The sequence below is a fragment of the Hemicordylus capensis genome, chromosome 2 (genome assembly GCF_027244095.1).
Source record: "Hemicordylus capensis ecotype Gifberg chromosome 2, rHemCap1.1.pri, whole genome shotgun sequence".
Taxonomy (NCBI): domain Eukaryota; kingdom Metazoa; phylum Chordata; class Lepidosauria; order Squamata; family Cordylidae; genus Hemicordylus; species Hemicordylus capensis.
In genome coordinates, this window is record NC_069658.1 from 306,249,561 (window position 1) to 306,271,080 (window position 21,520).

The 21,520-nt window shown below is 42.7% G+C and overlaps 1 protein-coding gene and 1 long non-coding RNA gene across 32 annotated transcripts in view; one reads left to right on the forward strand and one right to left on the reverse strand.

The window, feature by feature from the left end:
* Positions 1-12,838, reverse strand: part of LOC128345032 (uncharacterized) — a 39,679-nt gene extending 26,841 nt beyond the window's left edge. For all 4 annotated transcript variants that reach the window (XR_008316218.1, XR_008316217.1, XR_008316219.1 and 1 more), the window contains exons 1-2: positions 12,741-12,838; positions 2,735-2,887 (exon numbers count right to left, since the gene is read on the reverse strand). This is a non-coding gene — a long non-coding RNA (uncharacterized LOC128345032). The remainder of the gene's footprint in view (positions 1-2,734; positions 2,888-12,740) is intronic.
* ERC2 (ELKS/RAB6-interacting/CAST family member 2) overlaps positions 1-21,520 on the forward strand; it is a 1,070,068-nt gene that overhangs the window by 350,598 nt on the left and 697,950 nt on the right. For 18 of the 28 annotated variants that reach the window (XR_008316192.1, XR_008316193.1, XR_008316208.1 and 15 more), the window contains 2 exons: positions 2,756-2,830; positions 21,099-21,140. The exons of 1 other annotated variant lie outside the window; for it this stretch is intronic. Coding sequence is in view for 6 of the 27 variants with exons in the window: in XM_053296295.1 (XP_053152270.1) it covers positions 2,756-2,830; positions 21,099-21,140 (117 nt within the window). In the remaining 21 variants the exon portion in view is untranslated. Of the gene's footprint in view, positions 1-2,755; positions 2,831-12,908; positions 12,977-13,093; positions 13,132-21,098; positions 21,141-21,520 lie in introns of those variants that run through there. 9 more of the 28 variants (XR_008316199.1, XR_008316200.1, XR_008316203.1 and 6 more) reach the window with 3 other exon arrangements.

Below are 21,520 nucleotides of genomic sequence, written 5' to 3' on the forward strand. Positions count from 1 at the left end.
AGCACTCGCTCTGCAAAAGGCCATGCACAGCTGCAGCACTGCTCCCTGAAACCTGCGTACAGCGTTAGCAAGTACTTGGTGTGCCAGTGCTGTGCGCAGGCTGCAGGGAGCCTTTTGTAGAGTGGGCACCATGCCCGGAAAGTGGTGGGGCAGCACAGGAGCAGGTAAGGACCTGATTTCCTACTTTTAAAGGGAATTGCAGCTGCCCAAGCTTTTTCAGGCTCATCTCTAGAGTGGACCCAACCTGCACTAGGCAAGTGTTTCACTGCTGATTCTGGACTTCAACCCATTTGTTGTTGCTGCTATTCTTGGCATCCTGGGGGAGACTGAAGGGTCCAAGGCTGGGGTGGGAGTCCAGATGGGAGACATAGATCCCTGATATCCAGTGCTTTTCAGGAAGAATGCCTACAGAAGACTTGAGCTTTAGTTGTCACTCAGGCACTATGGTCACTGTGGGATCCCTGTAAGTGCCAGAGGGTTCTGTAGAGGCTAACTACTCTCCTTCCCAATAGGCAGTGTCATCATGGTCTGAGTGTAAATATGGCTTGGTCCTGACATACCCTTTTATGACTTCAGAATTAGACTCAAAAGACTTACATTAGTTTCCCACCTTGCATCTACCATAGCTCATGTACAAGCCAAGGCACTATGAGGAAAAACATGCATTTGAGCATAACAGAATTAGGTTTATCAATCTCTGTTTTAGTCAGCTGCTGGTGACCAAACAGCTGGTGATTATTATTTGGATCGCCCCCTTCCCCCATATAGTATCCATTATATAATGGTGGCATTTGAGCATGCAACAAGATATTTAGATTACTGTTGAATCTAAATGATAAACTATCTGACATGAATGGAGAAGTGAAGATGAGTGACATGCTCAGGAAATTATTCTGTTTCAATATTCCCCCTTCCATCACTTATAGACACACTACCTGTAGTTTTGTGGAGACGGCGATAGATTAGTGCTTTGGGGAAGCTGAAGTTGGGGAATAGAGAAAATTTCTGCACAGTGTGGTCTCTTATTAGCTCTGCAGGGAGTCAATAATTTAATGGCAACTCTGTCAGTATAAACTCACTTTGTGGCATTGTGTGCAAAATGCACTGTTTGGGAGATTTAGCTGGAAGTGACTACCAGATATCTGACTACCAGATATCTGACTGGCAAGTTCACCAGTGAGTTAACCTTTTGGGTGAGTCACAGAGCACATAATAATAACAAACTAGAGGGTGGGATTGATGGAAGAGAAGTCGCGATTGAATTCAGAATTCATCTGGTCGTTCACCATAGCAAGATACTGAATAAGTTTCTATTACTGGTAAGGTAATGGTTGCAGAAGGCAGAAGACAATTCACACCAGTAAGTGAATGTTTGAAATGGGGGCGGGGGCGGGGGAGAAGTGAGAAAAAGTACAGTATATGAACTCTCTTTTAATTTGAAAGAGTTATTTGTTGGCACATAAACCTCACTAGAAAAAAAAATTGAAAGCCCACAATCTGGCAATACCTTTATTAGGACCAACAAAAATAACATGCCCCCCCACCACCAATATCTTAAGCAGCCTTTTGAGTTCTCTTTATTCGGCTCTTTATTGGGCTGGATGTTAAGAAAAGCAAAAAGGGAGTGGTGGTCTATGGTTGTGGCATAAATAAACCCTAAATGTTTGCTGCCTGAGATCAATGCCAAAGCACCTAATACACACGAATCTGCTTAACTGCTCCTAGGCTCCATCTTAAAGACTTTTGTAAACTGTAGTCTTTCAGGGCTATTTCACTACTACTACCTTTCCTCCCTTTGCTTAACATTGAGCCTGATGAACAGTTCTGGAGAACTCAAAAGCTTCCTTAAGATTCTGTGTAGTTTTAGCTGGTCCTAATATAGCTGGATTGAGGCTTTTGTATTTTTAGTATAGGCACAGTCCACCTAGAAGTTATCAAGCAAAAGCTCCATGGGTTAGAGCTCTTGTGTAATTTCCATTCTTTTCATTGTGGCTTGCACAATAGACCTTCTTGGTCAATTTTCTAATTACCCACTGTTCTGCAATGACAACATCCTGTTTAATTTATTACATATAGATACATACTCTGACCCTTAAATGTATCAATATCAAAATATGTCTTGCTGAAATTATGGGACTAATTTCCAAGTAAATGTGTTTATGGACTGAGGTTCAATTTCCAAAAATATCATATCATGAAAGAAAAGATGCGTCAACATAAAAAAGCTACTTTAGATTGGTTCTGCATCAACTCACTATATAATTACTATTCTGAAAATGTCAAATTTGAATGTAATGTCTCCAAATTGCTTGTTTCAAATATCAGTGGAAAAACTCTAGGCAGAGAAGTTCAGCAGAAGATTCTAAATGACATCTTATTTTCTCCTACCGTTTTGAATTAGCAATATAATGTACTGTAATTGAATGACTTCTTATTCGATGCCTGGGCAGAGGCAGCAGTGTTGTAATCTTTCTCAGTCCAAATACAACATTCTGCCTTTGTTACAGTTGACATTAATTATTGACAAAGGTTTCAGAAATAGCGCATGTGCTGGCAGCGTTGCCTGTAATATAAGATAGAGACTGTGATGATGCTGAAGGAATTTATAGGCAATGATGCACCTGTAGCACTTGGGCTGGTGCGTGTCTGAATACTGAACTTTAGAAGTCTGCTGTGAGCAATAATCTCTCTAGATTACTGACAAAATAATGGGAAGATGTCTCGCCAAGCTTACTTCTATCGTGTCCCTCCACAGGAACTGCACAGAAGAACCCAACTTCAGCCTGAACCAGCTAAGACGAAAGCTCTCCAGACTGTCATAGAGATGAAGGTATGAACTTTGAATGCTTGCCGGTACTCTTTCTTTTAGTGTGATAGTTATTAATGCCTGTTGGATTAAGCATGAAATAAATCCCAGTTTTTATTATAGAAAATATATCGGGTCTGCTCAGCATGAGTGTTTTACATCAACTTACACACTTTGAATGGTAAATCTACTAACGAGTCCTATGTAGGTGAAAAAAACCCACCTCTTAGTCTAAATACAGCATAAAATTTTATTCAATGTCTTCCCAAACGAAATAACCATCTCCAAATAAAGGTATTCTGTTCTCTGTCTGCACCAAACTCAGACATGTTCACAGCCAAATTGCTTATGACAGATTTGTAGCAAGGAAATTGACAGACGGATCTTGCAGATTTAGGAATGGAAAAGGATGGCATTCTCTAACATAATGACTGTACTTTGCAATTTCCTATTGTGTCAAAGCAGGTTGGTTATTCGCCATCCTACATTATCTGTTGTAATCCTTCACTGCACCTGTTGCTATCATTCCCTGTCAGGAAGAAGATTCCTTTTAGGCAGTAGACATACCATGTACTAAAATTGTATCAAGGTATGTTTGTCTGTCTTATAGAGCATAAGCAAATTAAAAGCAAACAAATATTGGGGGGAAAAGAACATTAACCAATCACGCTTGTATTGATTGAGACAGCACAGTGTATATCTTTTTAAAAGAAATGCATGTGACATAAATTACAGCATTTTAATGATCTGATCACATGAGAGCAACCTATATGTCAATTTAGCTTAAGGCAGTTATTTCCATGATAGTAAGCATTTTGTTAGCCATTTGTTTAGCACTATAGCAGAGTGTTTTACACTCCTTTCATTTGCTCATGCAGTAGTTCTGTGAGGTAGATCACTCTTGTTCCCATTTTACAGATCAGAATTAAGGCTGAGAGAGCCTGATGATTATACTCCATCAGTTTGCCACACTGATTCTCAATATTTGAATTGTTATTAAATTTGCACCCACTTTGAAAGAATTTTGGAGGGTGAAACACAATGATAAGAAATGCTGAAAAGTTTTGGTGGACGTATTGATTGATTGATTGATTGAATTTATATGCTGCCTAATATAAAAATCTCAAGGCGGTATATAGAATTAAAACATAAAATATAATATAAAACATTAAAATTCATAAAAAATTAAAATAGATAAAAACACATTAAAAATTAAAAGTTCAGTCTCAGTTGAAGGCCTGGGAAAATAGGTATGTCTTCAGGGTCTTCCTAAAAATAGAGAAGGAGATGCTCTTATTTTATCAGGGAGAGCGTTCCAAAGCCCTGGGGTAGCCCCAGAGAAGGCCTGGTCCCGAGTTGCCACCAAACAAGTTGGCAGCAACCATAACTGGACCTCTCCAGATTATTTTAATAGGCGACAAGGTTCACGACAGAGAAGGCGCTCTCTTAAGTACCCTGGACCTAAGCTATTAAGGGCTTTATAGGTACTAGCACTTTGTATTTCGTTCAGAAGCATAGCAGCAGCCAGTGCAGTTCTTTTAGAATCAGTGTTGTATGGTCCCTTCTGGTAAACCCAGAGACCAATCCAGCTGCCACGTTCTGTACCAATTGTAGTTTCCGAACTATGTACAAAGGCAGCCCCATATAGAGTGCATTACAGTAGTCAAGCCTAGAAGTTACCAGCATATGTACCACTGTTTTAAGGTCATTTGTCTCCAGAAATGGACATATCTGGCGTATCATCCAAAGCTGATAAAAAGCACTCCTGGACACTGCCCCAACCTGAGAAACCAGGGAGAGTTTGGGTTATTATATTAGCATATTTCCCATTATGTAGCATATACCTACATAAGGTAGTGACCCTACTACCATGGAGTCCATTGGCTGAAGCAGACTATTAGGTTAGGGCTTATTGAGTCAAGGGTGACATGCATTTAATGAACTGCAAATATTTTGCTATGTGTTCTGAAATTTTGGTGGCACTGGAATGTCTCACATAATTATTTCAGATTGCTTAGTGCCACATGAACCCCTCTGTGTTTGGAAAAATAGCCCTTGGGGCCAGTCTCCCATACATAATGTGGAAGATCAATGACCAATTTCCCAAAGTCCTTTTCTTTAGCTAATAGTAAATGCTGACAACGCTTGCTGGTCCTGAATATTATCAGGGGATTAATATTTCACCTCAAAGAAGAGGTGAGCATACAGGCCTGCTGAATTCTTCTCCACTTCAGAATGAAATCCACACCTGAGAAAGATTCCTGACTTACTTTTCCTGGCTGTGTGAAGCTGCAAAGGCAGCCAGGAATGTTTGGGACAAGGGGGTCTTCTGTATAGAAGAATACAGAAGGTGGGAATGAATACATTCATTCCCACCAATGGTGGCCTTAGTTCTGTATGCAGCCAAGAATCATGGAAGCCTGAAAGTGTCCACAGTCTCCAGTTTCCTGCAAAAGCTTTGTGTGGCCACCAGAAACCCCAATGGGGCTTCTTCTGTCTACATTAAGCTGTCATTTGGGTGTAGGTTGCCAGAAGGTGGAGGGGGTTCAAATTCAGATTGTCTTAGAAACAGAGGCATATCTAGGGAAAATAGCGTCTAGGGCAAGCACTGAAATTGCGCCCCCTGTCCAAACATCTGACACCCATCTTTCAGATATCTTTACCATAATATCACCTGAAAAATACAAGTCGAGCTCGTTAATCTTTTAATATTTCAAAAACTATTTAGCAGTGGATGTAGCCAGACCAAAAAATGCTGGAAAACTACAAATTTCAGTATGCTGGGGCTCATGAAATACCCAAATACTATGTGGAGGTGTACTTGGTAAACTAAACAGACGTGCCTGTCTAATTCTCTACTATGCATTGTAGCATCACTATTACATAAGTTTAAAAAATAAATGGAGAATTTGACTTTTCCCAGATACTCTGAAAATAATTAAAGGATATGCAGAGTAAACTCTGTCACTGCTTGGAATATATTCTAGTATTTCAGAAAGACAGTTAAAATGAGAGAAAGAGAGCAAGAAACTCCCAGTAGGCCTTAATACTAAGGATTTCACACTGATTCAAAGACAAACTCACCATTAATAGCCATATTATTAAGACATCACATTTAACTCACTTATCATAAGAAGCAAAGTAAGAGCAAATGAATACAATCCTAGCTCATAAGCATCAGCTCAGTATTCACAAGCCCTGATTCTCTGTACATTATGCCAAACTGAATATGTGTACAGTGACATATTATATTAATTTTTTTAAAAAAGTTACCTGTCGCCCCTTCGGGGGGCTTCCTAAAAGCTGTGGGGGGGTCTACAAAGGTTCCCCTTCCCCTGCTGGCCTCTAGGGCCTCATAGGGACCATTTGAGCATGTGCAGTGACCACAGCCTGGCATGGCCTAGGGCCTCACAGAGACCATTTGAGCATGCACAGTGGTCATTTTGTTTTCAGAGGCCTTTAAAAAAAAATTAAAAACAATTTTTTTTAATGGCGCCCTCCTTCAAGTGGCACCCGGGGCACGTGCCCTGCCTGCCCCAGACTAGATACGCCCCTGCTTAGAAATAAATTGAGCAATTTCCTCATTTAGCTTGGATGGCTTGTCTTATTTTAGCATGGGATAGCTTGTCTTATTTATGAGCCAATCCAATGTGAGCTGTAGGTGGCTTGCCCTCTTGTAGCTGAGAGCATCCAAGGGGCAGTGGTAGTGAAGGGAGCAGACTTAGATCAAGGCTTTGACACTAGAGGGCTTCCCAGATGCTATTAACCACATTGTGGTCGTGGGGTGGGAGGAGAGAGAGCGACAGAGTTACGTTGTACTGTATTTATTTATGTATTTAATGTACTGCCCCTGCCTTCTAGGCACAAAGGCCTCACAAGGCAGCTTAGAATAAAATCAGGGGGGAAACCCAATAAACACATAATTACATTAAAAGGAATATTAGTACAACAAAAGAAGATTACCACTAAAACTACAGGGATTAAAACTAGAGTTAAAACAGTTCAGCAGATGATTATTTTTGCAGTCCCCTTAAAGCTACTCAGAGTACCCCTTAAAGCTACCTTTCAGATCCTCCCAGGGAGGGCATTCCATTACTATGGCACCTTCTCAAGAAAAAACCACAAAAAAAACCAAAACAGTGGGTCTGGTTGTCTGTCTTTGCACCTGATATTTTCCCCTCCATGGTTCATAGTCAGAGAAATGGCACTGAAGGAGAGGTTAACCTCCATTCGCCTGCATTGTGGCCTCAGTTCAAATATCTCTGGATTTTAACCAAAGAAAAATATATTTGGATAGCTGATCATGGATCTCCCATGCCACCTCTAGTTTGGTCCTTAAATGCTTATTTTATATTGATTTCTGTACTATATAAAACTGCCACCTTAAGTGGCGCAGTGGGGAAATGCTTGACTAACAAGCAGAAGGCTGCCGTTCAAATCCCCACTGGTACTATATAGGAAGATGCTGAAAGATAGATAGATAGATAGATAGATAGATAGATAGATAGATAGATAGATAGATAGATGCTGAAAGGCATCATATCAAACTGTGCGAGAGGAGGCAATGGTAAATCCCTCCTCTGTTCTACCAAAGAAAACGACAGAACTCTGTGGGCACCAGGAGTCAAAATCGACTTGATGGCACACTTTACTTACTATATAACTGGGGTAAGTAAAAACATGCATCTTAGAATTAGTAACTGCTCATTTCCTAATGTTCTTTGTCATCCAGAAATATGTCCCTCAGGACTCTGTGGCACTCAGGGACATATTTCTGGATGGCAAATAGCACTAACGGAAACAGTGGGAATTTGCATATATCTTGGCACACACACACACACACACACACACACACACACACACCGCATATGCTCTGCTGTTCAGCAAGATGTCAGCTGAGCTTGGAGTAACTGCAGAGGGATGCAGCTCTCTTATGGCAGTGTATAGCTGTGAAGCATGTGGGCCACTAATAGTTTATTTTGATATATTTTTGTATTAGTTTATTTAAAAGGCTGTTGGGTGCTTGTAACAGTATCAAATAATGTAATATATCCCTCTTTGTTTTAAAGATTAAACATTCTAAGTTTATAAATATTGGACAGGCCACCAGGCATTTGGCTGATTCAGTTTAATATGTGAACTTCAGCCCTATCATAACTGGTTTTTTGGCTTCTCTAGCTTATGGTCCATCAGTCCTCCATCCCCTGCCCATCAGTTTAGATCCGATGCCCATGAATCCCTCATTCATGTTGTTCCATTGGCTAGTTTGGTGGCACTGCTTCTATTGCAAATAAGGTAGTCACATTTGTTGGAGAGAACTCCTGGATACAAACATAAGTGGGGCGTGCAAAGGTTAAAACCCAACTTTCCTGACAGGGATTAGAAAGAGTGCTTGATAGTGAAGCTTAGTGGTTGCTTTGAGCATTTTTCCTTATAACGTTCTTTGCATAGAGGAGGGTTGGAAGCATTTCACCTCAGTAAACACAATCAAATATAGGAAATAAAGATGACAGTAACATAAGTACAGGTGAGAAATGAAAGAAACATACATTTATCTGTGTGCGTGCACATGTGCATGCCTTAGAGGGAACACTGGATCCAGATAATTGCTGCTGAATGTTTGCAACGTTGGTAGGTGCACCAGAAATGATAATTTAATATGAATGTCACTAAGGTTTTTATTAACTGTATTTTATTATTACATTTTCACATTATTCACCCTGAAGTCTGCGGGGGGGTGGGGGAATGCAGGATAATTTTTTTTTTAATAGATAAATAAAAATGGTGCTTTTTGGAACACACATTTTCTGTTTAAATGAGTGACTATGCTAAAATTCCCAAAATATTTGGGGCAGGCACTGGAGAGTTGCTTGTAAGGAAGCTATTAATAAGTTCATCTCATGATTTCTCTGGAGGTCTGTGAATACTTGAGTTGGCCGTGCCCCTCTCTTTCTTCCAACTTGACATAGCCTATGTGGTCCTTAGATCCAGTGAAAGGTTTCTACCCCAACCCACCGCACTTGAAGATCCCCTTACTGGTCCTTGCTTTCATTCTTTACTCTACCCTTCTCCTTAGGCTTCTGCCTCACCATCTGTTCTTCTCTCATGTGCTTGTTCCACAAGGAACTTTACACTCTTCATTCAGCAGCCTCTTCCTGAACTTCTCTATCTTCTCTACCAATTTCCCACTCCACCTCCCAACCCTCAGCTTTCCTATTCTTCATTAAGGAATCAGATTTTCCATTTTATTAGGACTGCCATTGCCCATGACCATTCTGTTAAGGATTCAAGTTTCTTTTGAGTGCTTAGAATGTTCATGAACATTTAATGACATCACAACATCTCAGTCAAGGATGGGTGTGGAAGGCAGGTAGGAAACAGCTCATTTGCCTTTGCAGATCTGCCCCATGTCAAACTGCATCTGAGGTGATCCACCATCCCATCCCATCCCATCCCATCCCATCCCATCCCCATGGCACGCTTTGTGAAGCACCACCCCATTCCCAGGCAATCCACCTTATCTTCCCTATGGCACAGTTTGTTCAATCTAGCTTCCAAGGGGACTGCCTCACCAAGCTTCATTGGAGGGCTGTTCCTATGTTCATGTTTTTATATCTTACTTTTATACATAAAACAGTTCATAAGACACATGTGCATACTGAACTAGTTAAAGGTCATTTTGAAAGAGTATTTAATAGGAACATTTTCTAAAAATGCTCCAAGATGTATAGGATAAAGACAAAGCTGAAATCATGGGTATGCTGCCAGCATCTCTCAAACTGGAATAAAAATGGAAGCTTAATGCAAGTTTCCAGTTTTTTTAAAATTGTAACTCTTTGCAAATGGAGCACATACTTGATCCTGATAGCCTTTCTGAGGGCCAAACTAAACGTTAGTTTGTATTGTTTGACCTAAAAGAAAAAAAACAGGTGCAGGAGGATCAGGACCATCAAGGTGTGAACTCTTTCCCCTTGTGCAACAGTCCTGACAACAAAACGCCTCTAGTAGCTATTTGCCCAATGAGGGAAGTTCAAATGACCAGAATAGGGACCATGGTGCAGAATAGGGACTGCTTTTCCTTCTGATGCAGTCCTGATAAAAATTTGACCCAGGAGGGCGCATCCCTGCTGGGTCAAATTGCTTATGGAAGGAGATTTTTATCAGGACTACATCAGAAGGAAAAACAGTTAAGGGAACCTCCCATGTACCATGATCCCTATTCTGGTCATTTGTCCTTCAGTTGCTGTTTTGGCTTTTTTAAACAAGGAAGGCAAAACAATGCATTTAACTTTAACATAACATATAATTTGGCCTACGGAATATGGAATAAATTATGTTTTAGTTCCTTCAGACTCGAAGGGTTTTCTCTCTCTGTACCTCATTATGGGGGTGTCCTATTAATATTGTGCAAATGGGAAGGGAATACACTTCGCCAGTATCAATGCTCATTTCAGTTGGGGCTATGTGAAACAATATAGAAGATTGCTTTTGAAGTATTTTGTATTAATCTGCACCAAGTTGAATCAAATCACAGACCATCCAGGAACTGAAGTGCCAGTTCCAGGTTTTAGGAAGATCCTCAGATTAGGCAAGGTGCCCCCAGTGGGCCTCTCTCCCTCAGTTGACCCACATCCTTCTCACCATTGCCAGCTCGCTCATATTCTCTTTGGAGCAGAACTGGCAAGCAAGTGGTGGCTGCTAGGTTTTCTTCTCCTTTGTTGCCTTATTGTTGTTGCCACCACCAGCTCCCTTTCCAGCAAGGAAGCAGGTGGCAGTGGCTGATGCTTCATCTTCTTACTCCTGTCACTGCTTACTCATTTGCTTGCCTACCTGCCCTTTCTGGAGAGAGAGGGTGGGAGAGTATGTGAGTGGCAATGAGAAGACGAAGTGGCAGTCAGCGCTGCCTTTCCCTCTCCCACTGGGCAATGTGGGGGAGAGATCCAGGCTTGGCTGAATCTTATTGGTGGCAGCTGCTTCTCTACCTCCTTGCTCACTTTCGTTTACACCACTTCTGCTTGATCACTCACAGAGGCGTAACTAGGGAAAACGGCGCCCGGGGCAAGCACTGAAATTGCGCCCCCCCCCGCCGCGCGCCCCCCGCCACCCCTGGAAATATGGAAATGTGTCACAGCCATAGTCAAATGTGGGTTGTGGGCTGCATCCGTGCAAGTATACCGGGACAGGAAAAAGGAAACATGAGGCTACAAGGCTCTTTAGAAATATATGTTTTAAAGAAATGTCTTGCACACCAACAGCCTAAGTTTGCAGTCCTCATGGCCAGAAAATAAATGCTTTTAAACATAGTAATAGGTTTTGTGTCCCCAAATGGAAAAGACAAGACAGGTATTCAGAGGCGTAACTAGGGAAAATGGCGCCTAGGGCAAGCACTGAAATTGCGCCACTGTCCAAGCAGGAATGATGGGACTTGTAGTCAGCAATATCTGGAAATCCCCGTTAAAAGGAACACTGTACCATCTAGACATGGTTGTTGATCAAAAGCTGAAAACATGAGCCATCTCTGTAAAAGACTTAGAACAACAGTCGGGAGTTATGCGAGGATTCCAAGTGTCATTTTCTTTGTCTCCTCTCATTCTTTAAAAAACATGACTTTGTCCTAGAGGATCACCTGCCCAAATAGCCACTAGCAAAATAGGGGAAGAAGAAGGTGGTGGTGGGTGGGTGTGTCTATAAACCAGTGAATGATTCCTGCCAGCCTTTGTCTTATGATGACTGTTGGCTCATGATGGGGTATATGTGCATTCACCACACTAGTGCTTACTTTGACACCAAGAGGGAGGAGGATACATTAGTTTGCCACACTAGACAGAGGAATTTGCAACAGGAGCAGATAGCCAAGTTCTGCCAGGGCCAAAACCAGCCCCTGCCAAACTAAGAAATCATTGTAATTTGCCCCTTCCTGTCACAAGCAGTGTGCTGTTCTTTTATTATTGACTCTAACTCTCAGATATCCCAGTCATGGATGGAAAATTCAGGGTCAATTTACAAGAGACACATTTTCTACATGGAAGTTTCTTCTGTGCAGGTGCTGTGCAGAAACCCATGTGTAGTGATCAATACATATGTAACTATTCCGCCAGGGGCATAGCAAGGTTGGAATGGGTCCAGAGACAGGATTTCAAAATGGGCTCCCAGACCCTCAAAGTCCAGGGCCTCCACACACCCCAGGCCCCCAAGGATTTAAGTCTGATACTTCAAAATAAGTATGCTACCTGGAAATACATTTCACTGAATACACGCATGCACACTTCACAGTATATAGTGATATACATTGAGTACTATATATTTGTGCTACTTTTAATGCCTAGAACACACTAGCAATGCTAATTATTAAAATGGACCCCTTGCTGCAGATTAGTAAATGATACTTTCAACCATGCAGGGTAAGCCTATGTTTGTTTTCTCAGAATTCTGAACAAAATCAGTAAAGTTTGATTCCAGGAGTCTTTTCACACCAGGCTTTTAAAGCCCTTTAACACACATCTCCTCTGGAATAGTACAAATCATGTTGGCCAGATTTACCCTGAAGTCCCTGCAAGTTATTGGGGAGCAGTTCACACACAAGAAAAATAAAATAAAATAAAATAAAATCACAACACATGCTTCACAGTTCTCACTCAGACCTTCTGGATTCCAAAACAACTTGAACATAAGTGCATTTATGAATGAATGAATGAAAATAAATAAATAAAATATACTTGTTCCAGAAGTGTTTGTAATTTTCTGACATGAAACAAGCCACTTATAGGCCTTTTTAGATAGTTTTTGTTTTTAAAGCCAGCACATTTTCCAGTCTGTTTTAAATTAAATATTCAGAGACTTCTCAGTCTCGCCCCACCCCACCCCCATATCAAAGCCCCATGGCAAGCAGATCCCTATATATGGGGGTAACCACAAAAAGGAATTCACAGCCTACCTAGCAATAGCTGTTCTGGATGGTCTGGTCTGGGCAGAGGGTCTGCTGCCTGCTTCCTCCTTCCTTCCTTGCTTGCTTGGGGCCTACTCGAGTTCAGGCTTCAGGGAGGCCTACTCGAAGGCCTCTCAGGAAGCCCCGCCCACCCGCCGATCAGCTGAGAGGCAGGGAGAGAAGAGCTCTGCAGTTTGCAGGCCTTGCCGATCCTAGGCCTCTTTGCCGATCAGCCGGAGCTGGAGGCAAGTGGCTGAGGGGCCCTGGGGCTGGGCAGGTGGGCAATGGGGTGGGGCTGGCAGGGACTGGTATGGCGCCCCCACCTCAGTGGCGCCCGGGGCACGTGCCCCCCCTGCCCCCCAGTTACGCCTATGATCACTCATGCAGAGGAAGAATGCAAGTGAGTGAGCTGGCAGCAACAGGGAAGAAGAAAGCAGTGGGGTGGAGGCATTACATATCCCCTTACAGCTATAGACTTCTGATTAGCAGTGGTGTCTGCTGGGATGTGAGCACTGTTATATGCCCAACTATGTGGGTCCCTGGCATTGACCATGGAGTGCTTGGCCTGCTTCTTGAGCCATTGCATCTCTTTGAAAACCATAAGTCTCCTTGCGCATAAATAGCATTACCTTCCTCTATTCACTCCTCAGTGTAATTGATAATTGGTGTTTCCTAAACTTATGTCACTTCCCCTACCTGTTAACAGACTTTGTACAACAAGGGCCTCAGGCCTGCAGTTCATATACTTGGTTTTATTCTTATAAGAACAGCCCTGCTGGATCAGGCTGAAGTCCAGCATCCTGTTTAACACAGTGGCCCACCAGATGCTGCTGGGAAGACCACAGGCAAGAGCTAATGGCATGCCCTCTCTCCTACTGTTACTCCCTGGCAACTGGTATTCAGAAGCATCCTGCAAGCATCAGAGGCAACTGAGGCTGGAGGTGGGCTATAGCCCTCAGACTAGTAGCCATTGATAGACTAGTAGCCATTGATAGACATCCATGAAGTTATCCCTACCCCCTTTTAAAGCCATCTAGGTTGTTGGCTGTCACCACATCTTGTGGCAAATAATTCCACAAGTTTATTATGTGTTGTGTGAAAAAGTACTTCCTTTTGTTGGGCCTAATTTTTTTGGCAATTTCATGGGATAACCCCTGGTACTAGTGTTATGTGAGAGGGAGAAAAATTTCTCTCTATCGATTTTCTCCACACCATGCATGATTTTAAACACTTCAATCATGTTTCCCCTTAGTCACCTCTTTCCCAAAATAAAAAGCCCCAGATGCTGTAGCCTTGCCTCATAAGGAAGGTGCTCTAGGTCCTTGATCATCCTGGTTGCCCTCTTTTTCACCTATTCCATTTCTACAATGTCCTTCTTTAGATGTGGTGACCAGAATTGTATGCAGTACTCCCAAGTGTGGCCTGCACTATAGTTTTGGGCATTATAATATTAGCAGATTTATTTTCAACCACCTTCCTAATGATCCCTAGCATGGAATTGGCTTTATCATAGCTGCCGCACATTGAGTTGACACTTTCAACGAGCTGTCAACCATGACCCCAAGATCCCAATCCTGGTCAGTCACTGACAACTCAGATCCCATCAAAGTATACTTGAAGTTGGGGTTTTTCATCCCAATGTGCATCACTTTACACTTGCCAAAATCAAACTGCATTTGCCATTTTGTTGCCCACTCACCCAGTTTGGAGAGATCCTTTTATTTTGGATTTCACTATCCTAAATAGTTAGGTGTCATCTACAAATTTGGCCACTTTGCTGCTTACCCCAACTTCTAGCTCATCTGAATAAATTAAAAAGCACTGGTCCCAGTACAGATCCCTGGGGGACCCCACTTCTTACTTCCCTCTATTGTGAAAACTCCCCATTTATACCTACCGTCTAGAACATAAGAAGAGCCCTGCTGGATCAGGGCTAAGGCCTATCTAGTCCAGCATCCTGTTGTGGCCTCTGGGGAGCCGACAGGCAAGACGTATGTGCATGCCCTCTCTCCTGCTGTTGCTCCCCTGCAACTGGTATTGAGAGGCATCGTGCCTCTGAGGCTGGAGATGGCCCACAGCCATCAGACTAGTAACCATTGATAGACCTGTTCTCCATGAATCTGTCTAAACCCCTTTTAAAGCCATCCAACCTGGTGGCCATCACCATATCCCATGGCAAAGAATTCCATAGATTAATTATGCACTGTGTGAAAAAGTACTTCTGCATGTTGGTCCTAAATTTCCCAGCCTTCAGTTTCATTGGGTGACCCCTGGTTTTAGTGTTGTGAGAGAGGGAGAAAAATTTCTTTCTATCTACCCTCTCCACTCCATGCATAATTTTATACACTTTGATCATGTCTCCCCTTACTCACCTCTTTTCCAAGGTAAAGAGCCCCGTATATATATGAAGTTGGTGTTTTTTGCCCCAATGTGCATTACCTTACACTTGCTTACATGGAACCACATTTGCCATTTTGTCAACCACTCCCCCAGTTTGGAGAGATCTTTTTGGAGCTCCTCACACTGTTGTGGATTTCACTGCTCTAAATAGTTTAGTGTCATCTGCAAATTTGGCCACTTCACTGGTCACCCCAACTTCTAGATTGTTTATGAACAAGTTAAAGAGTACTGGTCCCAGTACTGATTCCTGGGGGACCCCACTTCCTACCTCCGTTGTGAAAACTGTCAATTTATTTCTACTCTCTGTTTCCTGTCCTTCAACAAGTTACCGATCCACACATGACCTTTCCCCTTATTCCATGACTGTTAAGTTTAGTCAAGAGCCTTTGGTGGGGAACTTTATCAAAAGCTTTTTGGAAGTCCAGGTATACTATGTCAACCGGATCACCTTTATCCACATGCCTGTTGATACTCTCAAATATTCCAAAAGGTTAGTGAGGCAAGACTTTCCCTTGCAGAAGCCATGCTGGTTTTCCTTCAACAAGGCCTGTTCTTCTATATACTTTTGTCCTTAAGTATGCTTTCCATAAATTTGCCCGGCACCAAAGTTAAATTGACCGGCCTGTAATTTCCTAGATCCCACCCCCCAGATCCCTTCTTGAAAATTGGAGTCACACTGGCTACTTTCCAGTTCTCTGGTACAGAGCCTGATTGTAGGGACAAGTTATATATTTTTGCAAGGAGATTGGCAATTTCGTATTTGAGTTCCTTCAGAACTCTTGGGTGGATACCATCTGGCCCTTGTTAATTTTTAGCTTTTCAAGACAGTTTAGAACATCTTCCCTTGTCACCTCAAATTCACCCAGTTCCTCAGCCACTAAACCTGAAAAACTCAGTTCTGGAGAGGGTATATGGTCAGTATCCTCTGCCGTGAAGACAGATGCAAAGAACTCATTCAGCTTCTCTGCAATCTCCTTATCCTCCTTAATATTCCTTTTCACATCCTCATCATCTAAGGGTCCAACCGCCTCCTTGGCAGGTTTTCTATTTCTGATATATTTAAAGAAGTTTTTTTTAATTCCACTTGACACTTCTAGCTATATGCACCTCAAACTCTCTCTTTGCATCCCTTATTGTGTCCTTGCATTTCTTTTGCCAGAGTTTATGTTCCTCCCTGTTCTTTTCACTTGGGCAGGACTTCCATTTTCTGAAGGAAGTCTTCTTCCCTTTTATAGCTTCCCTGACTCTACTTCTTAGCCATGCTGGCATCCTCCTGAATTTGGTGATACTTTTCCTCCTTCTTGGTATACATTCCAACTGTGCTTCTAGTACTGTGGTTTTAAATAAGTTCCATGCTTTCTGGAGTGATTTGACCCTCCTGACTTTCCTTTTCAACTTCTTTCTTACCAGTCCCCTCATTTTTGAGAAGTTTCATCTTCTGAAGTCCAGCACATCTGTATTGGACTTCCTTGATTGAAGTTCCTAGAGTTTATATCCAGGAATAATAGTATCCCACTGGTTTTCACCATTCCACCAGGTTTCTGTTACACCCACTATATCTATGTCTTCATTAGTAACCAAGTACTCCAGCTCACTCATCTTGGCTTGGAGGCTTCTGGCATTGGTGTACAGACAACTATATGCCAGGTCCCTCACCTGGTGTTTGGCATGTGCTATCCTCCTTAACATCATTTGACCTATTTGGCAAGCTGTCCTGTGTTTCCTTCTGCTCAACTCCTGGCTCTACTCTTTCCCCTTCTGGTTTATCCAAAACATGTTCACCCTCACACCTTAGGGGATTTTGCTGGCTGAAGCAGATACCATCCTGTTCCCGCAGTCAACCCCCCAGGTGTCATTTTAAAAGCTGCTCTGCGACCTTCTTGATTTTTAGTGCGAGCAGTTTGGTTCCATTTTGGTTCAAGTGGAGCACATCTGTTTTGTACAGGCTTCACTTTCCCCAAAATGTATCCCAGTGCCTAATGAATCTAAACCTTTCCTCCAGGCACCACCGTCTCATCCACGCATTGAGATTCCTGTCTGTTTCTTGTCCTTCAACCTGTTACCAATTCACACATGCACTTGTTGCCTTATCCCATGACTGTAAAGTTTGCTCAAGAATCTTTGATGAGGAACTTTGTTGAAAGCTTTTTGGAAGTCCCAAGTATACTTTGTCAACCAGATCACCTGGATCCACACACCTGTTGACACTTTCAAAGAACTCCAAAATAGTGGTGTGCACGGAACCATGGAGGCGCGGTCTGGCACTGGGGGGGGGTGGGGTGTCTAGCTTTAAGGGCGGGGGGGGTAGTACTTACCCTTCCCGCCGCTCTTCCCCCTCTGGTGCTGCAGTTAAAAGTGAAGTTTTGGGGGCGGCAGCGTTCCTTCCTGCCACCCCTGCCCCTGTCGTTGCCTGGAAGTAGCATAAAGTACCAGCACGCATGTGCTCGTCACGGCGCGCGTGCACCCGTTGCCGCTGTGCACGCGCTGCACACGTCACACACGTGCACGGCGGCAACGGCCGCATGCGTGCTGGTACTTTACGCTACTTCCAGGCAACAACGGGGGCAGGGGTGGCAGGGAGGAATGCTGCCACCCCCAAAACTTCACTTTTAACTGTAGCGCCGGAGGGGGAAGAGCGGCGGGAGGGGTAAGTACTACCCCCCTGCCCTTAAAGCTAGACCCCCCCCAGTGCCGGACTGCTGGACCAGCCAGGTTCTGAACCAATTTGGAGGCCTCTAACATGGCCTCTGGACTGGTTCGTGCACACCACTACCCCAAAAGATTGGTGAGGCAAGATTTACCTTTGCAGAAGCCATGCTGGTTCTCCCTCAGCAGGGCCTGTTCTTCTATGTGCTTTACAATTTTAACCTTTAGAATGCTTTCCATCAATTTGCCTGGAACAGACGTTAGGCCAACCAGCCTGTAATTTCCCAGATTGCCCCTGGAGCCCTTTCTGAAGATAGGTGTTACATTGGCTACTTTCCAGTGCTCTGGTACAGAGCCTGATTGCTGGGATAAGTTACATATTTTGGCAAGGAGATCAACAATCCCACATTTGAGTTCTTTAAGGACTCTTGGATGAATGCCATCTGACCCTGTCCATCTGCTAATTTTTAATTTTTCCATACAGTTTAGAACGTCATCTCTTGTCATCTCTGTCTGACTCAGTTCTTTAGTCTCTGTCTCTGAGAAGCCTGGTTCAAGAACAGGTATACACTCAGTATCTTCTGCCATGAAGACAGATGCAAAGAACTTATGTAGCTTCTCTGCAACCTCCATATCCTCCTTAATAATTCCTTTCACCCTCTTATTGTCTAACAGTCCAACTGATTCCCTGGCAGGTTTTCTGCTTCTGATGTATTGAAAGAAAATTTTATTTTCCTTGTTACTTTTAGCTAAATGTCCCTCAGACTCTTTTTTCACCTTCCTTATTGTCACCTTGCATTTCTTTTGACAGAATTTGTGTTCCTTTCTGTTCTCTTCATTTGGACAGGCCTTCCCATTTTGGAAGGAAGTCTTCTTCCCCTTTATAGTTTCCAAGGAATGCCTGTGGAGCTCCTTGCACTGAGCACACACCCATAACTGCTGCCCATGGAGCAACTAGTCATACATGCAACACTCTGTGCAAATCACTGGGAAGTGCCCCTTCCTCTGCTGACCTTCTGTCTTCATAACTGGTTTTATTGGCTGTTTAGAGTATTTGGAGATTGTTTATTAGAAAGTTAGGTCTTAGCTGTGCTGGTCAGCTATTTAATAGTTTAAACTTCCTTTCCCAAGAATATGAAGGAGGGGTGGTTCTTACCTTCTCTTCCTACTAGGCTCCTGGTGATCAAGGGGACTCATTTCAGACTGCCCTGCACACTTCCCTGCTAAACTCCACACAAAACACCAGTGCCCTGTTTGCTGTCCGTGTTGGCTAAGCTCTGTTGGCTAAGCTCTCTGGCCTTCATCTCCTTATAGAGAAAGTGGGGTTCAAACTGAAAAAGGAACGTGGCCCCTCCCACTAGATGTTACTCACTATAGCCCCAGCTAACTCCTCGCACTACAGGCAGAGAGAAACTAAATGCCACAGAGTCCCCAAAGCAAGCCCTGGCAAATGCTAATCCTGGCAAATGCTAGCCCTGGCAAAAACCAAAAACAACAACAATATAGACACACACACTGGGACTTCTCCCTTAAAGAGAAACCAGCCCCTCCTCATCTTTGAAGAAAAACGGGTTGTTGTTGTTTTGTGTAGAAAGGTTTGCTTACCTCCCCGAATCTACTTGTGTTCCACCTTTCTGTTCTCACAATGCTTCCTGAAATTGCAAGCCTCCAGCCTCAGAAGCAAGATGCCTCTGAATACCAGTTGCAGGGGAGCAACAGCAGGAGAGAGGCCGTGCCCTCACCTCTTGCCTGTGGGCCACTGTGGGAAACAGGATGCTGGACTAGATGGGCCTTGGGCCTGATCCAGCAGGGTTTTTCTTAGGTTCTTAAACCTTTCCCTAGTCGTTTGACCCTGGCTGTCTAGTTACCTGTTCCTCCCAGATTTGCTTTTTGAGAACTGATCTAAGCTTGGTTTTCTGACTTCATAGTTTTTCCTTTTGAATAGATATTTAGGCTCACTTCACTAAATGAAAAAGACCTATACCTGGAAAATCCAGGTCTTCTCCCTTTTCTGGGTCTTGACCCACCATTGAGGCATAATCTATTCAACATATTCCTAAGGGATTTGTGGCTAGCTCTGTAGCAAGGCTCCCTTTCTTGCAGCAGCCTACTTCATATCTAGATGGTCAACTTCAATACTTGGGAATTTCAGAAGTGGCATCTAATTCCATAGAAAAGCCTAAAAGAATCCTAGTGCTTGTGTTTCTTTTCAAAGGGTCTCTTTTTGGATTCTGACCTTTGCAGTCCTGAAAACTGCAGGGCTTTTTAAAAAAGTGCAATGAGACACAAAACATGCAGTTACCAAAAAAGAAAAAAGGAAAGGAAAAAAATGCAGTTCTAAAAGAACATTTGTGCACTTCAAAAATCCAAGTCATGCAAAAATTGTATTATGTTAGATATGACTAATAACAAAGAGAAAAGTAAAGTGCATAGTCCAGTCTACTCTGGAACCCAGACCCTGATCATGCGTAGAGGAAGGCAATGCTATTTATGCCCAAGGGAACTTATGATTTCCAAAGAGATGCAATGGATCAAGAAGCAGGTCAAGCTCTCAGTGGTCAATGCCAGGACATTTCTGTTTCCCCTGCCAAAGATGTTTCCCATAGATTCCACTGCTACTCCCCAGAGGATCCCAGAGAGTCTTCGTCAATGAATATAACAGTCTTCTACAGTAGTGCTGACAGATTCCCAGTTCTGAGATTTTCTCCCACTCTATGTAAGGCTTCTAAATGTTACGGAATGTGACTCTAGGCAACAGAGTATGAATGCAGAGGTGTGTGTTGTAGCGGTGTGTGCTATGCCCATGAATTATACTCTCATACCATTGGGCAGTTCTGAATTTCCCCTTTAAAAAGCCCTGAACCTTATATTCACTTGCATCCAAAGCTTTTCCTGTGTTCTTCTGGATATGGATACCCAGTTGTGGCATCCTGGTTCATTATTATCAGATTTCCCTTATAATAAAATACCATAGTAATAAAATGCCCCAATAGTACACATTTTAAAAGAAAAGCATACAGAAAACACTTAGATTATTGACACAAGAAGTCAGAATAAAGTACACTGAAAACATCTCCTGGGCAAGACCCATTAAGATAAATGGAAGATTAGCAAGAAATCGGTTCAGTTCATTCATCTTAATGGGCAAGTACAACAGTAGTTACTAGAGTATAATTAATTATAATTTAAGTATAGTAAATTCTGCAACTTGCAAACCTAGTGACTAACACTGAAAACCACATATGTGCAAGAGAGGAAAGTGGGTGTGTAGAGATTTCTAAGGTGAATGTAAATGTTTGTGGTTTACCTTGCTTCTTGCAGAAAGAACCATCTTTATGTATTGATCCTGCTGTGATATTTCAGGTATGTTACAGCATTGCTGCTGAAAAGCTGAGTGTGTGTAGTGTGTAGTGCATAGTATTTACTTTGCACGAGTGTGTCCTTTCTCTAGTTTTAATACAAAATCTAGATGTGTTCATTGCTCCTACTATGTACACATACAAGGACAAAATCATAATATACTTTTCATGAAAATTGTTCTCTTTTTTTCTATCTTTTTGGTGGTTGACTCTTTGTGGTTTTGCTATCTTACAATAGGAGATCACTTTTGACAAGGTGTTTCCTCTTCCTAAGCCTACTCTGTTTAGTCTGTTTCCTCTAAATGTTTTCAATCCTCTTGCAAATTTAAGGTGGTTGGGGGAGGGCAGATGTACTATGCAATAAGGCTCCCTATTGCTTCTTGG